Genomic DNA, 17,188 nt, shown 5'->3' with positions numbered 1-17,188 from the left:
GCTAGCCGTTTGCCTCAGTTTCTCTTAATGACTAAAAGCCATTTGAGCGTTTGATTAAGTAGATGCAGCAGCACAACATGAGGTTTCCCACAGTGAGCACACCCATAGTCTCAGAGCATGCTGGGAGATGTAGTCCATCTCTCCAGAGATATGTTGGAAAGATGATAGCCTTTCCCTGGAACAGCTGCCTACTCCCCCACCCCTTTACACCTTTTATGATATAATCATATTTTATTGACTGTCTCCATCTTTGCATTTGAAAATGCACAAGGACGTATCTGTAAAAAGCTTTCCATTAAGTCTAGTTTGCATATTCTTTTTTATTGTTACAGCATCTCATTTTTTACTGTAAATTAAATAAAACATTAATTCAAATGCAAATATACATTTGGAAGGTTTTCACAGTTCCTCAGGAGAGAAGTTTATTGCAATGCACTGTTCCCTGTGTTTGAAAACACCACACTCCATGTCCTGGAGGAATTTTTAAATGGCCCAGAAGAAATGCAAAATAAAGGAGTGCTGTTTTATTTCATGACTACTCTTGAGGAAACTCAATGAAAGAAAATTTTTTTTTTTTTTTTGTAAAATTTTTATTGGGTTAGAACATTGATATTTTTACATTACATTGCATTCAATTATCCCCTAATTTTTCGTTTCTAACCCCCTCCCTTTCCCCCCCTTTTGTTGACTTCCAACAGCTTTCCCACCCTCTGTCCCTTTTCCCTTACTTCTATTAATTTCCTCTATCTAAAACAAATATATATTCTCCATTATATTAAGCAGTACATCTTTACCTCTTTTACTTACTATACATCCAAACTATACTTCTTTAGATAAACAATTTATCCCATTTTCCAATTTTGAATATTTCTGTATATCATAAACCATAAAAATTTCCCACATTTAAATCAAGCAATTTGATTTGTTCTCTCTATATTAATCATTTCTTCTTTTTATAGTATTTCTATATAACTCATCACATAGTCAGTCATTTTAACTCTTCTATACATTCAGTTTGGTGCATATAAGTCTTATCAAGTAAAAAAAAATATTGTTAATTACTCAATCCTCATGTTTAAACCGTTAATTATTCTCTATCAATATTCTATCAATTAACCTTTACATATCTATATATATCTCAATCAATTAATTAATCTAACTGCTTATAAATTCACATTTCTCTTCCTCCCCCGGTAAAGTCACCCCTCTCTTTTATACTTTTATTGTACTTCAGTAGTTCTCAAACTGCCACAGTTTTCCTCCCACCTCCCACTTCTTCTCCAGATATTGTTTCAGCTTCTCCCAGTCTGTGTTAAACTGCCCTGAGTCCAGATCTCTCAGTTTTCTTGTCATCTTGTCCATTTCAGCCATATACAGCAATTTGTAGATCCAATCTTCAATAGTTGGCACTTCTTGTACTTTCCATTTCTGCGCATACAAAAGTCTAGCTGCTGCAGTCATATAAAATATCAACGTCCTATGGTGGGCTGGGATTCCCTCCATTCCCAAGTTTAGCAGCAGGAGTTCTGGGTTCTTATTTATTTGAAACTGTAAAATTTCACTCATTTCTCTTATTATTTCCCCCCAGAACTGCCTAGCTACCTCACACGACCACCACATATGATAGAGGGAGCCCTCATGCTTTCTACATTTCCAGCATTTATTAGAAGTGTTCAAGTTTCCTAGCGCAATCTTCTTTGGTGTCATGTACCAACGATAAATCATTTTGAAAATGTTCTCTGTAATATTAATACATGTCGTTGTCTTCATTGTAGTTTTCCACAAGTATTCCCATGCCTCCATTGTTATTTCTTTATTAAAATTTATAGCCCATTTCACCATTTGTGTTTTAACTGTCTCATCCTCGGTATACCATTTCAACAGTACTTGGTATACCTTGGATATTCTTTTCTTGTCCTCTTTAAAAAGGGTCTGCTCTAGTTCCGAATTCTCTGTTCGTATACCTCCCTTTACAGAATCCGAGTTATACAAATCTCTGATCTGTCTATACTGGAACCAATCGTAGTTCGGTGATAGTTCCTCTTGCGTCTTTATTCTAAGTTTAGACACTTCAGTTTTAGTTATTTCTTTGTACGTTAAACATTGTTGTTCATTATCAACAGCTCTCGGATCTATCACCTCGTATGGAACCACCCACAAAGGGGTTCCTTCTTGTAGGTAAATTCTGTACTTCTTCCAGATTGTATATAAACTTCTCCTTACAAAATGATGCAGGAACATCGAGTTGACCTTTACTTTGTCATGCCATAGGTATGCGTGCCATCCAAAAATTTTTTTATATCCCTCTAGGGCTAATAGTTTCTTATTCTTTAATGTCATCCACTCTTTTAACCAAACTAGGCAGATTGCATCATGGTAAAGTCTCAGGTTGGGCAGTTGCATTCCGCCTCTTTCCTTTGCATCTTGTAGAACTTTTACTTTCACTCGAGGCTTCTTGCCTGCCCAAACAAAATCTGATATTTTCCTCTGCCATTTTTCAAATTGTTTAGAGTCTCTGATGATTGGTATTGTCTGTAGCAAAAACATTACTCTTGGTAACACATTCATCTTAACTGCTGCAATCCTGCCCAACCATGACAAATTCAGTCTATTCCATTTGATCAAGTCTCTCTCTATCTGAGTCCATAATTTTTCATAATTATTCTTGAACAAATCTATATTTTTTGCAGTCAGCTCAACTCCCAAATATTTCACCTTACTAGTTACTTCACAGTCCGTTGTTTCCATTAACAATTGTTGTTTCTGCTTAGTCATGTTTTTACATAATATCTTTGACTTCTTTTTGTTAATGAAGAAACCTGCCAAGTCACCAAACTCCTTAATCTTGTCTATCACTTTTGGCATGTTCTCCAATGGATCTTCTACAATTAACATTATGTCATCTGCAAATGCTCTAACCTTGTATGAATAGTCCTTTATTTTTATTCCTCGTATTTCCTCGTCTTGTCGTATTTGTATCATCAGAATCTCCAATACTAAAATGAACAACAATGGAGATAACGGGCAACCTTGTCTTGTTCCTTTACTAATCGTCAATTTCTTGGTCAGTTCATCATTCACTACAATTGCTGCAGTCTGGTCTCTATAAATTTCTTTAATTGCTCTGATGAATCTTTCTCCCAATTGTAGCTTTTCCATAGTGGCAAACAAAAAATCCCAGTTTAAATTGTCAAACGCTTTTTCAGCGTCTACAAAGAAGAAACCAACATCTTTGTCACAACGCTTGTCATAATATTCAATAGCATTGATCACTGTCCTTAAATTGTCTCTTATTTGTCTGTCTGGCAAAAAGCCTGCTTGTTCCTCCTCTATGACTTCCGAGAGCCACCCCTTCAGTCTCTCCGCCAATATCTTCGTAAAAATTTTATAATCATTGTTAAGTAGTGATATAGGTCTGTAATTTTTCACGTTAGTCAGATCTTGGCCCTCTTTTGGGATCAATGATATATTCGCTTCGCTCCAAGTGTCTGGAATTCTTTGATCCCTAAAAACTCCGTTCATCACCTCTTTTAGGAATGGTGCCAGTTCGTTGGCCATTGTCTTATAAAATTTAGCCGTAAGTCCATCTGGCCCTGGCGCCTTTCCTAGATTTGCGGATTGTATTGCCTTACTTATTTCCTCATCAGTTACTTCACTATTCAACTTATTTCTCCAAGCTTCCGAGATCTCTGGAAGTTTGGTTTTCTCCAAATATGATGCTATTGATTCTTTGGTTACTTCTTTTTTATTATACAGCTTAGCATAAAATTTATAAAAGGCTCTACTAATGGTAGTCTGCTCCAGGTACGTTTTATTTTCTTCACAGATTTTATTTATTATTTTCTTTTCCCTTTTCTTCTTCAATTGCCATGCCAAATATTTCCCAGGTTTATTAGCACCCTCAAAAGCTTTTTGATTCAGTCTTTTAAGGTTCCACTCCAATTCTTTATTACTCATTGCTGTTAACTGTTCTTGAAGAATTTTAATTTCCTGATGTATTTTCTTTTTCCCTGGTCTCTTTTTTAACTGTATTTCTTTGGCCTTTATTTTCTCCTCAATCTCTTGTCTTTTCTCCTCTTTCTTTTTCCTTGCTCTGCCATTTAAGTCCATTAGTATGCCCCTTACAACCGCCTTGTACGCGTCCCAAACTTTACTGGTTGGTACTTCTTTATTCACGTTATATTGTATAAAAAACTTTGTCTCTCTTCTCAATATTTCCATATTTTCACTTTCCTGTAGCAAGTCCTCATTTATTCTCCAGGCTTTCCTTTTTCTCCTTTTTCCAAATTTCCACATAATTGGATTGTGATCTGAGCCTACCATCGGCATTATTTCTACCTCCTTAGTCCATAACGCTAAGTCCTTTGAGGCCCAGATCATATCAATTCTTGATAATGTAAGATGCCTTGCAGAATAAAAAGTAAACTGTTTGGTTTTAGGATATTCTCTCCTCCATACATCTTCGAGAGTCTCTTGTTGAATCAACTCAAAAAAAAGCTTTGGCAATAGTCCTCTTTTCTTTTGTGCTGTTGTAGTCTTTTTATCTAGTTCCAAATCTGTCACTCCATTGAAATCTCCAGCAAGAATTATCTGGTCATATACAAGATCGTCTAAATGCTTCCTTAAATCCTCAAAGAAGCTTTCCTTTGCACCGTTAGGTGCATAAAGTCCGACTACCAACACTCTCTTTAAATTCCAATTACATTCCACCGCTACAAATCTAGCTTCCACATCTCTCATAACAAATTTTGGCTGCAGCTCCTCTTTTATATACAACACCACTCCTCTTTTTTTCTTGTTAGAGGCCGCTACAAATTCTTTGCCCAATTTTCCAGATTTTAAATATTTTACATCCTGTTTTCTAATATGGGTCTCCTGCAAACAAACAATATCACATTTTTGTTTTAGTAGCCAATGAAAAATATTTTTCCTCTTATTCGGTGAGTTTAGTCCATTTACATTCCAAGATAATACATTACACTCCATATTCATGGTTTTGTTGGTAAGTCTTTTTCATTGTCCTTGATAAATCTCTCCATCTCCCGCTCAGATCTGATGCGTTTTTTTGCCCCTCCAAACTCAAAGGACACTCCTTCCGGTAACTCCCATCTGTATCTGATATTCATGTCCTTCAAAGTTTGAATTAGCACTCTATATTTTTTCCTGTCCAGTAACACTGATCTGGGCAGTTCCTTCATTATGATAATCGTCTTGCCATCAATCTCCAATGGGTCTTGAAATTGTTTTGTCACAATCCTCTCTTTCATGTTTCTAGTTGTAAACTGCACAATCACATCCCTTGGTAGTTTCCTCTGGGTTGCAATTCTCGAGTTCACACGGTACGCCACATCTAGGATAGCCACAATTTCCTCCTCCTCCTTCCCCAGGTAATCAGCCAACACCTCAGTCATCTGTTCTTGCGCTGACTTCCCTTCCACTTCTGGCAGACCACGAAAACGAAGCTGCTTCTCCATGTGTTTAGTTTCTGCAACTGACATCCTCCCCTTCACCAGTCTCATCTCTGTTTGTTGCGTTTCTATTAAATTCTCCATCGCGTCTTCTACTGTTTTAACTCTCTGCTGCGTTCCTTGTAATTCACTACTAATCGTTTCCACGCCTTTTTTCACTTCTGACAGCTCCGACTTTACTGTCTGTGTAACTTCTTTGACCTCTTTAATAAGCTCCAATTTCGTGTCCTTAAGTTCTTTCATCATGTCTATAAGCTTTTTGTCCAAATTTTCTATTGCCGATTGCCACTCTTTTTTCGACATCGTGGGGCTTGCTTTAGCTCGCTCCCACGAATCTGCTCTCTTCCTTAGCTCCGTGGCGTATGTTTAAACGTTTTCCTTTTTTTCAAATGTCCCAATCTTTGCCAAAATTAATTTTTTGTATCCAAAATGTCGGGCGTCTTTTCTCTATGGTTTCTCTATGTTATTGTAATCCAAGATGGCCTACTTCCTCTTCCGCTGAAGCCGCGACCCTTCCCTTTTCAAAAATGGCGATTCCCTACTTCCTGTCCGTCGGCAAGGGCCGCTTCCCTCCAGCCACTCTATTGTTGTTACGCACTTCCTGTCTCCCGTCTTCCCACAGCAGGTCTCGCGATGGTGTCTTTTTCCCACAGCTCCAAAACCACAGGTATTCAAAACAATAGTCCGATTTTTGCAATAACTTCTTTAAATTTAGTCTCTTTTAAAATACAACTCCTGCCGAGTCTTCACCTCCTTTTCACTAGTCTGTTGCAGTTTAAAAATCTACTTTCTTTCCTCTCTGTTTTTATCAATCCATCCCGTTTCAAGAGATAGCGATCTTTACCTTCTCTTCAACTTTCTCGGGTTGTAATCGCTGTTTCGATCTTAAATTCTCCTCTCGACTTCCCTCCCCGATCGAAGCTTGGGTATGTAGGTCTTATGCCAGCCGAATTGGCCCCAGAACTGCCGCAGAGATTATAGCCGACCCGTCGCAAGGTGGGACCTCAAGGATTGGGGGGGAGACTCCTTGAGTAGAGCCCCCCCCTCATCCGAGATCTAGCTCACCCTAGGGTCTTGAGCGTTCTTTGCCTGCTCCCCGCCTGAGAGCAGTCGGCCGCGGGTTATTTTCACCCCTCCGGCCGGTTAAAACGGCAGTCCGGTCAGCTCCGCAAATGGAGCTGCGTTAGACCTCCATGAATCCCAAACCGGAAGTCCTCAATGAAAGAAAATTGATGGGAAGCATTAAGTGATTTGGTAAAATCCTTCAACTTTCTATCATTATAACATAATGTGTAACAGTCACCATTTTTTTTAAATTCTCATCTGTATCTGGTCACCCAAGCTTTGAGGTAGCCAACACATCCTGAGAATTTTTGGCCTCCACCCTCAAAGAGTTTGGTAGAACACCATACAATTTCTCCCATACAAGCACATTAACAATAGAGTCCAGATCCCGGTAGCATTTGCCCACCAGCCACTTCTTGAGGAGGCCTCTTGCATGAACTACGAAGTATCCCCAGGCTTCTCCTTGGTCTCGTTTCATTTGCCAGCTCAGGGAAGAGCCAGAAACACACTGCAGCTTTATTTCTGAACTGAGCGTAGTTGCCATATTGAGCAGAATCTTCCCCTGCTATGATTTTGAGCAATTTCTTACTCACTTGAAGGCTCATCGCCCTTGTGAAGTCTGTTTGGGGAAGTTTTCTGTGACAGACTGCACTTAACAGCAGGTTTCCACAGTGCAGTAAAATAAGAGTGCTGGGAAGGGTTAACTATTCCCTAGAATGGAGCGCTTGAGTGTGAGCTGCTTCCTTTTCTCTGATTGATCAATTAGAGCCAGTCTGAAAGCAGTCAGTCGGTTTCTGAGAGGATTACAGTGTCTGACAAGAAAAGTCATGAAGGTTCACCTTTAGAGTGAAGGGGGAAGACTCCTTTGCCTTAACTGTAGTACTATGTTATTGGTCAGACTTGCACTCACAACATTAAGGAGGCTTATTCAATAAGCTCCTTCTCTGCATGCATTTCAAACATAAAATACTGCCCAAGCAAGCAGAAATATGGAAGTTAGATCCCAGAAGGAAGGCTGAATGTTATTAGCATGAGAGCTGTCAGCTGAGGCCATCTCTCAGCCCCCATGCCCTGGAGATGTGCAAGGATCCTAAGACAATACGGTCTTCTCTGAGGGCCAAGCTACACATGACGAATGACACTTGAACGGCAAGTGGATTGAGTGGAGGGCAAGTGAACAGGGAGAAATACACTTGCCATTCAAGTGTCATTCGTCATGTGTAGCTTGGCCCTGAGTCCCTGAATTAATCACCATTAACACATTCTACCAAAAGCAGCTTACATTGTTCACTTGCCCTCCATTTTATACTCACGGCAACCCTATGAAGTAGCTTAGATCGAGCATGTGTGACTGGCCCGAGGTCACCCAGCAAGAGCAGGAAGCTGCTTTGAAGCAGGAAGCTGCATAGGTCCAAACAATAGTTCTGGCACCCCAAAATAACCTGTGAAGCACCCAGATTAATGGATTCCATTTTCCTGTATATAAACATTGGACCAGCACCTTCCTCAGCTTAGTATTAACCTTATTTATTGCTTTTTGCAAAACTATATATTATTGTGAAAGCTGCTAGGTCCTTTTCATGATTAAAAATGTTAACATTATATTTTGATCACTAGTATGTTTTTTTAATCTAGTATTACCTGGTTCTGATTAATTCCTGGAAAGGTGTCAGGAGCTAGAAACTCTGAACAAATGCTACATAGCCCCTTATCTATACCTGCTTTGATGCATAGTGTTGTAATTCACATGTCAGTGGCAAAATGGTTTGGGCTTTAAATTACCTGTACAGCTGCACTACTGACTTCAAAAAGGTTGACACCAGACAAGGATTAGCAGGGCCAGTGCCTGAGGCCAGGGGCAGCTTCAGGGCTGTTGCCACACACACTCCCGTGCGTGCTCGCACCCAGACTGCGCAATGACATCACTGCGTGTGATGTCATCACACAGCATGCCACTGCAAGCTGGCCCCCTTGGCATGGCAGGCAGCTGAGACAGTGCACAGGTGGCCTCTCAGCCCTCCCACTCAGTTGCCCCACGCTGCCCTAGCCGCCTGCTGCGCTGGGCCCACAGCTGTGTGCAGGCAGCGGCAGCACAGGGCAACTGAGCAGAAGTGCTGGGAGGCTGCCTGCTCAGACTGCCCCATGCTGCCGCTGCCAGCACACACTCCTGAGCAGGCGCAGGGGTGGCGTGCAGACCAGGTGTGGCAGGTGGCTGGGGTGGCATGCGGGCGGCTTCCCAGCCCTTCCACTCAGCTGTCAGAGCTGCCACTGCCAGCTCCACAGTGCACGCCCCCACCCCCAGCGCCCCCTCCAGTGCCTCAGCGCTCAAGGTGGCTGCTGGACCCACCTCAATGGACGCTCTGAGGATAAGTTTCATTCTCAATTTTTTTTCTTTTGACTTTAAGAGGAAGAAAAAAAAACGTCCAGATTTTTTAGTTAAATGTAAAATAAAACATTTTTATTTCTTTTATACCCCACCTTTCTCTCCAATGGTGACCCAAAGCATCATACATCATTCTTCTCCCCTCCATTTTGTCCTTACAACAACCCTGCGACGTAAGTCACTATGAGAGTTTAGGGCTGCCGACTTCGGGCTAGGAAATTCCTGGAGATTTTGAGGGTATAGCCTGGGGAAGGTGGGGTTTGGGGAGGGGAGGGAAATCAGCAGGCTATAACACAATAGAATCCACCCTCCAAAGCAGCCATTGTCTCCTTGGCAACTGATCTCTGTCATGTGGAGATCAATTGTAATTCTGGGAGGTCTCCCGGCCCCACCTGGAGGCTGGAAAGCCTCTGAGAGTGTGTGACTGGCCCAAGGTCACTTGGCAAGGTTCCACAGCAGAGTGAAGATCTGAACCTGGGTCTCCCAGACCCTGTTCATACACTCTAACCACTACACCACACTGGCGCCAAATAATATATTAAGATTTAGATATTGGGTTAGCAACATGCTTAATGCTATGCCTTGTGTTTCATATGGATCAGCTATGTGCAACTGTACAGACATCTATAAAGGGGGATTAGTGTAAAGATAATAAAATAAACAATGAGATGAGGCAGCTAGCAGTGACTGATCAGAGTCATCAGTAGTAACAAAGTGATGACAGGTAGCTATCATGTGATACCAGCCAGGTGATGTACTTCTCTGTAAATGTCAAGGACACCTGGGCTGGCACAGTGAGTCAGCACTGTGTTGGGATAGGCTACTGAGTAATGTCAGGATCTAATACATGGTGGGTTTCTTGGTCAGAGTTACGCTATGGTTAATCTGTAGTTGCTAGCCTTTTTCTCCCTCCAGGTCCAGGTGTTATTTTGACTGTGCTTTCCATGGGAGAGAATACTCTTATCTGTTTCTACAGCCAGAGACCTTGACGGGCCGAGCCTTCCCACAGCAAAGTTCCCATCGCCCTGGAGGATGGGGGGGAGGCTGGGAGTACAGGGTTTGATGTAGTATCACCAGTTTCGTTTTCTTCTCTCATTCTCAACAATGTATGTGTTCAGCCAAGATCCTTTCTAGGCCTTGGAATATGGATACTTGTGTCAGAGCCTAGTCTTTCAATAAACCTTTTGAAATCAAAAAATTGTGCTTCTTGCAGAAGGGGGAGATGAACTCTAGATAACAGGGATTCCATAGTCTGACATAAGAATACAGAGTCTTTTACTGTAAAGAGCTCCAGCTCTGCGGGTTGCTGGCGAAGCACTTTGTCAGCCAACGTAATAAAGTATGTAAATGTATCCACCTGTAAATTGTATAATACACCATTTGTACTGAAGCTTGGTGTGTTGTGTCTTCTCTTGAACTCTGCCACTGAGGCCTGTGTAGCATACTCAAACCACGACAATTAGACCGGTTCATGGAGGATATGTCTATCAGCAGCCACTAGCCACAGAGAGGAAACTTCCTTATTCAGAGGCAGGCAACCTTTGAATACCAGAGCCAGGAGGCAACATTGTGGGAAGGCCTTGGCTACTATGTTCTGTTGTTGGCAAGAATAACTGGGCCGTTTCCACACAGCTTACCTTGTTGTGGAAAATAGCAAAATCTCGCTCGAAATCACACGAGAAGATGCTGTTATCATGTCTTCTTGTGCGATAACAGCGTCTTCTCATGTGATTTCGGCCCACCAAAATCATGTTTACTGTTGGGAGGGGGAAAGGAGTAACTGTGCTTAAGAGTGAGGGATTCGTGTCAGCTGGCATTCCTGTCAATGAATTGTTTCATGCTTAGCTGCTTTCATTGCTTCTGAGTAATCAAACGGACATATCTGTGGAAATGATTTGATTCCTGAATAAAACCTTTTAACAAAGAACCTGGATTTCTTGATGTATGGGTACAGGGGTCGATCTACCATAGCCTGTCTTCCATAGCCTGACAAGCTGTTAGCTCCAGCAGCCATGTTTGAATTGGCATCAGTGCATGTCGTCTTGTAGAGAATGGCCTCTGGTATGCACGGATGTGTGATTTGGGGTGATCCAAAGATTGGTCAAATCCACATTCACCCATTACCCGCATGTTTATCGGATATCTTCCGTTTGCCTCCAATCCACGATTTTTTCCTCTTCGTTCACATTCCTGCTTCCAATCCGTCTTTCTCGCGCGTCCCTCCGGTCACACGGCTGCTCGAAAACCGCTTTTTGGGGCGGGACCTTTTTTTCCTGCCCATTTTTTAAAAATTTTTTGAGCGCACTTTTCCGTTATTTCGATCTTGCCTTGTAAAGAAACATAATTGAAGTTGATGCCTCTCTTTCCCCCACTGACAGCACTGATGGCTCTCTCCCGTTTCTTTTTTGGAAATTTGGAAGCATGTGGGAAGCTTTCGTGGGCATTTCCTATGCAGGACAGTTCAGTGCCTGAATTTTACTGAAGTTTCACTTCCTTGGAGTGTCATTATTTCGATATTTCATAATTTCAATATTACAGTAATATAAAATAAAAAAAATAAAAAACAGTTAAAAAGGAAGTTTTGCAAGTCCGTTCTGAGGATGGATTCACCCCAAAATGATTTTTCAAACTACCAGATTTGATTCAGAAACAGCATAATGTGGATTTGACCATTGTTTTGGGGTGCAGAGGGCATGTAGTGGTGCCAGTTCCTTATTCACATCTTGTCCCAATACAAGCTTCTGGGAGGCAGTCCATATAGGAGCTCTTAGCTCCAGAACCAGTATTTGGATTGGCATTGTTAGGGGGTGCAGCTTCCCCCTCCTTTCTGCTTGTACCTTTGTCCTAGGTGTATCCTACTTTGAAGCAGTTAACTCAAGAACTGGGTTTTGTAGCAGGACCCAGCATAGGTCCACTTGGAGTACAGAGTCTCCTGAACATTGACATATATGATATGTGTTCTTCCAAAATTTATTTTGGGGTATAGAGCTTTTAGATTTTCCCCGATATTTGTGTTTGGATTTGCAAATAAAGGACTAGGAACTGTGAATAAGGAACTGGGAACCAACTTCTGCTTCCTCTTAAAGTCCACACCTTGCCAGTACTGGAGGGAGAAGCATTGGGCTGAGCCTGCCTGTCTTGTAGAGCTAAAAGCTCAGAAGGAATAACCAAAGGGGAGGAACCTCCTATGGAGCCTGAACAGCAACATCAAAGTAACTCATGCAGTTTTTTATCCAAAAGTGCAAGTATTATACTTACCGTATACTTACCTTGCATTGGGTTGGGCAGAAAATGACTATTTAGAGAAACCGGGCTGACTCCCCTAATGAAAAAGACGAGCTACTAATACGTAATATATTTCATGATTGTTGTTACATGTCGAGAAGCTTTATTGTCCCATGTACTTTGTTACTTGCCCTTAGAGCACTTGCATTTTGGGATAAAAAATTGCACGAGTTACTTTGATGTTGCTATTCAGTCTCCATAGGAGGTTCCTCCCCTTTGGTTATTTTATGTCTTGTAGAGCTGGCTCATGAGCCAGTTTGGTGTAGTGGTTAAGAGCGCGGGACTCTAATCTGGAGAACGGGGTTTGATTCCCCACTCCTCCACTTGAAGCCAGCCGGGTGACCTTGGGTCAGTCACAGCTTCTAGGAGCTCTCTCAGCCCCACCCACCTCACAGGGTGTTTTGTTGCAGGGATAATAATAGCATACTTTGTAAACCACTCTGAGCGTGTTAAGTCATTCTGAAGGGTGGTATATAAATCAATGTTGTTGTTGTTGTTGTTATGAGTTCTCCTGGCTTTGTTTTCCTGCAGGGGCGACTGAAGCACTTGCGGTTCCAGTTCCAGTTGAGCAAATGGCATTTCAGTTGCCCTGCTCTTCCTGGCTTTCCGGGCTAATTCAGACCTTGGTTATGACAAGGCAAATCCGAGGCTGATTTGATATCTAAAAGCCTGATCACAACACTTTCCCCCTTAAGCTGGATGACTGTAGGCTGAACTCTCTAGGAGAACATCTGCCCCATTGTCCCTATTCACAAAAGTTAAAAAAGCAGAGATTCCTCCCAACATTTTAGCAGATCATAATCTAATAGAGTTCACTTGGAAGATAGGAAGAACTGAATATTTCGTAGCCATGGATGCTTTTTCTGATGTTGCCAACAAACCTGGAGAAAAACATCCTAACCCTTTAATAGAGGCTTAATGTGCAAAAATGAGCAGCTGAAGGTTTTCATCACATGGAGGAAAATAACATCTCATTAGTCCAGCAGTTTCCCCCCTCTGTAGCTTTTCCCCATTGAACTGCTGGACAGGTGACAGGAAATTCTCTTCTGAAAGTGCATTTGTATGATTCCGGAAGGGTGCCACAGGGTCTGCATTGCCCATACCTGGAGCTCCCAGGGTGCACCCTGTCCAGGACCTGATCCCCATTGTGCAAATGAGGTTTTGAGTGTTGTCTCAGTTTCCTGAGGCCTCTCCTGCTTCAGTGAGCTGGAGAAAAAACAAGACTGACTTCTTATTTGGAGACAAAGGAAATGGGTGCTAGGCAGGGCTTTTTTCTGGGAAAAGAGGTGGTGGAACTCAGTGGGTTGCCAGCACAGGGGGCAACTCTTGGTGGGAGGTGTTGCCCCTGGTACCACATGTGCGCGCGCAAAGTGCACACATGCTCCCAGGGCCAATGACGTCAGTTTGGGTCAGCTGGAACAAGGGGGGAGTTTTTAAAAGTTTAAATCTCCCTTGGCAAAAATGGTCACATGGCCAGTGGCCCCACCCCCTGATCTCCAGACAGAGGGGAGTTTAGATTGCCCTCCGCGCTGCTCCAGCCCTCCAGTGGCACGGAGGGCAATCTAAACTCCCCTCTGTCTGGAGATCAGGGGGTGGGGCCACTGGCCATGTGACCATTTTCAAGACGTTCCGGAACTCCATTCCACCGCATTCTAGCTGAAAAAAAGCCCTGGTGCTAGGAAACACAGTGAGACAGTGATGATTATTCTAAAGCTTTCTTTAAAGATGTGAATCACATCAGCAAAGTCCTATTATTAAAAAGGCACTGAAAAAAGAACCACATATGGATCAAATGTCTGACAAGGCGTTCTTTTTTAAGGACATGGTTCCCAACCTGTGGACTACAGACACCTGAGGAGTTATGGAGTTGTTGCAAGGGGTTGGTAAATCTATATGTGCACTAAGAACTGTCGTTTTCATCTTTTTGTCACTGCTTTTCTGAATCAGTGTATATTAATACAAGTGTTCACTACCACCAGGTGGGAGGACAATGAAATTTGTTGAGGTTAAAAAGGTGTCTCGTACTCAAAAAGGTTGGGCACCGCTGCTTTAAGGCTTATGTAGAAAGGCTTTGATAAAATGGGGCATTGTTGAATTGGAAGAAGAGAGAATTGTCATTCTAATTACAGAATTGCAATGAATTGCACAATTATGACATAGGATTCTTTTGCCATCTCTTCATTTGTAAAGCAACCAATCCTGACATAATGTTTTCCATGTTATCCCCTCTCCAAAACTGAGGGATACCTTCAAAATCGGTGTTTACCCTCCATCCCATGTTTGCAAGCTCCAGGGCCAGATCGAGGGGAGGCAGGGAAGTTACCCTGCCCCGGGCACCGCCAAAGAGGGGGCGGCCGGCACGGCTGCCAGCCAGGAACGCACGCTGCGGAGCTGGCAGCGGCCGCGTGGGCAGCTGAATGGAGGGCTGGAACGCCACCCGCACCATTCACCTGTCCCGCTGATGGGGTGGCTGGCAGCAGCGCGGGGTGCCCCCCAGAAGCATGCTGCCTGCGCTACCTACCACTGGAGGGAAGGGAGCGAGCGGCAAGCTGGCTGCCCCGTCAGTGGTGCAGGCGAATGGCACGGCCTTCCAGCCCTCCATTCGGCCGCCTGTGCAGCCACCTCCAGGTCCGTGGCGCACCGTGTGCCGGGGTGGCCGGCTTGCCATGAGCTCCCTTCCCTCCAGCAGCAGTGGGGTGGCATGCTTTTTCAGGGGGTCCCGCATGATGACATTGGAAAAGTGATGTCATCACACAGTGCGGGGAGCTTGGGTTGACCCGGGCGTGGGCAACCCTAGATCCGGCCCTGGCAAGCTCCTCTACTTTGAGCTCCCTCATTCTTGAAAAACAGCTTGTATTTTCTCAGCATACTTGACAGATTTTTACACGGCTTTCCTTCTAATGTTACCGTTGCCATCTCCACTCCTCTCATATGCTTTGCTAAATCATCAAAAATTCTATTTGTAGTGAACTGTTTTTTAAATTCAGTTTTCAGTCCCTCTTTCAAGAATTTAAGCTAACGGGGGACTCCAGTTGCTATGTCCACCAAGGTGGGGAGACAGGCATGAGGGAAAGACAGCTGTTTTGAGGGACAGATAATCATGTTTTTGGATCCTCAGACTTTCTGTAGGATTTCTGAGGAAATCTTCCGGACTGTCTAAGTTCTTCCCTGAAAGTTCAGACAGTACATATTTTGATGGTTGCATTTAAAAACGTTGGATGACTTTTTCATCATTGGTTCAACAGCTGAAGTGCTTAGAGGTATCCCAGGATGAGGAGATATACACCAACTCTGCCTTTGCTTTGGTCAGAAGAAGCCTGACTTTTGAAGGATGTACAAAATTGCCGTTCCTTCATCAGCAAGTAAGCATAATTTGCCTAAAAACAATCTGAAAGGTAGTGAAAGGGAAGAAGCAAACTAATCCAGGCAGAGACCAGAGCTAAAGAGAAAGGAAGCTGAGAGGACACCAAATCCAACACAGCAATTATGGTAAGTCTTGATGCAAGCTAATATACCAAACAGCAAAAACATATTTCTGGAATCTCTTTTCATTGAGCCATGTCTTTATTGGATGAAGGGATTTCAGATGCACAGTTGTTGGTCAAGGGAATTAATCAGGAAACATCCACAGGAAGCATTTATTAAAGTTCAAGGATATTATGGTCTCATTGTCCTTGAATACATCCATATGACAAACAAAAACCTAATTAGAGAAGGGACATTCCACTGCTGAGCTTCTGCTTACAGTATCAGAGTTTGGGCTAAGCTTCTAGGCTTTCAGCTGCACAGTTGCCCTACATGGAGATGCAGTGACAGGGAAAATATCACCTGTTGAATTTCTTCTTGCCCCTCACCTGTTACAGCTTCCAGGAACACCTGGAAGCTGGTTTGCCAACAGGCCTGGGAAAGAATATCCTGTCACTTTAATAGAGGCTTCATATAGTAGAAATGGGCAGTTGATGCTTTTCAAGGCATAGAAGTGAATAACATCACCTGAAATTTGATGTGGAACAAAGCAAAAATAAAGGGACCAACTAAAGGGGCCAGTTTAAAAAGTAGCAAACCTACATGCAAGAATTAAAATACCAGAGCCTTCTTGGTCAGGGTGGCATATCTGAACTGGTGTGTTTGTAAGGGATTATTTTTATCCTTTCCTTTCCTACTACCATCCCTGAGTAACCGGGGCTGGCCCAAGATCATTGTGTGAATTTTATTTCTAAGTGGTCCTAATCCAACACCAACCTACACCATACTGACTCTCGAGTCTCTCACTTTTTAACCCCCTTTTGCTACAGCATCATGATGCAACTCCTTTTTGGAGCGCTTCTTCTTGGAAGGATGACTTTGAATAAAGGACAGCTGGACTCTTAGCTCTTATCCCCACCCTACTTTGCAGCTCTATTACTTCTTAGAGAAGAACTGGGAGCTCCCACTTGCACTTGGGCCAGGCTCAGGATCCACCTCACTCTTCTTCCCAAAGCCAACTTCCTCTCCACCACTGAGCACGAGGTTGAAACCAGTACAGAAAGTTCCATCAACAGCCAGGTACAGGATGCCCAAGGCCACCTCTTCTGGGGTCCCAAGACGTCCCAGAAGCTGTAAGTATGCAAAAGAAGAGAAAGGTAGAATCCTATACTCATCTAATGTGAGATTAGATTATGAGCTGAATCTCAGCACGGTGGGTTTTATTAACAGTAGATTTCAGATTTCCTTCGTGCAGGATTCTGACTTTCAATTATTTTTTCTACCAGTGAATTCACAGTGGCACTTATTATGAGCACCTTATATGTGTTAGAAGGTTTGTTTGTTTTTTTGCTAACAAGTCACGACTGATTTAGGGTGATCTTGTAGGTTTTTCAAAGAGATATTCAGAGGGTGACACCATTGCCTGCCTCTGGGTAGAAACTCTAGATTCCCTTGGTGATCTCCCATCCTAGTACAAACCAGAACTGTCCCACCTTAGCTTCTGAGAGTGGCCTAGTCTGGG

General features: G+C 42.9%; 1 protein-coding gene across 1 annotated transcript in view; it reads right to left on the bottom strand.

The window, feature by feature from the left end:
- Window positions 1-16,602: 16,602 nt before the first annotated feature.
- LOC129339510 (uncharacterized) overlaps window positions 16,603-17,188 on the bottom strand; it is a 37,128-nt gene continuing 36,542 nt past the window's right edge. Inside the window, exon 19 of the mRNA XM_054994090.1 lies at window positions 16,603-16,797. Within this exon, the coding sequence (XP_054850065.1) occupies window positions 16,603-16,797 (195 nt within the window). The remainder of the gene's footprint in view (window positions 16,798-17,188) is intronic.

Source organism: Eublepharis macularius, chromosome 12, assembly GCF_028583425.1.
Source record: "Eublepharis macularius isolate TG4126 chromosome 12, MPM_Emac_v1.0, whole genome shotgun sequence".
NCBI classification, from domain to species: Eukaryota; Metazoa; Chordata; class Lepidosauria; order Squamata; family Eublepharidae; genus Eublepharis; species Eublepharis macularius.
This window is presented reverse-complemented; position numbering and strand designations above follow the sequence as displayed.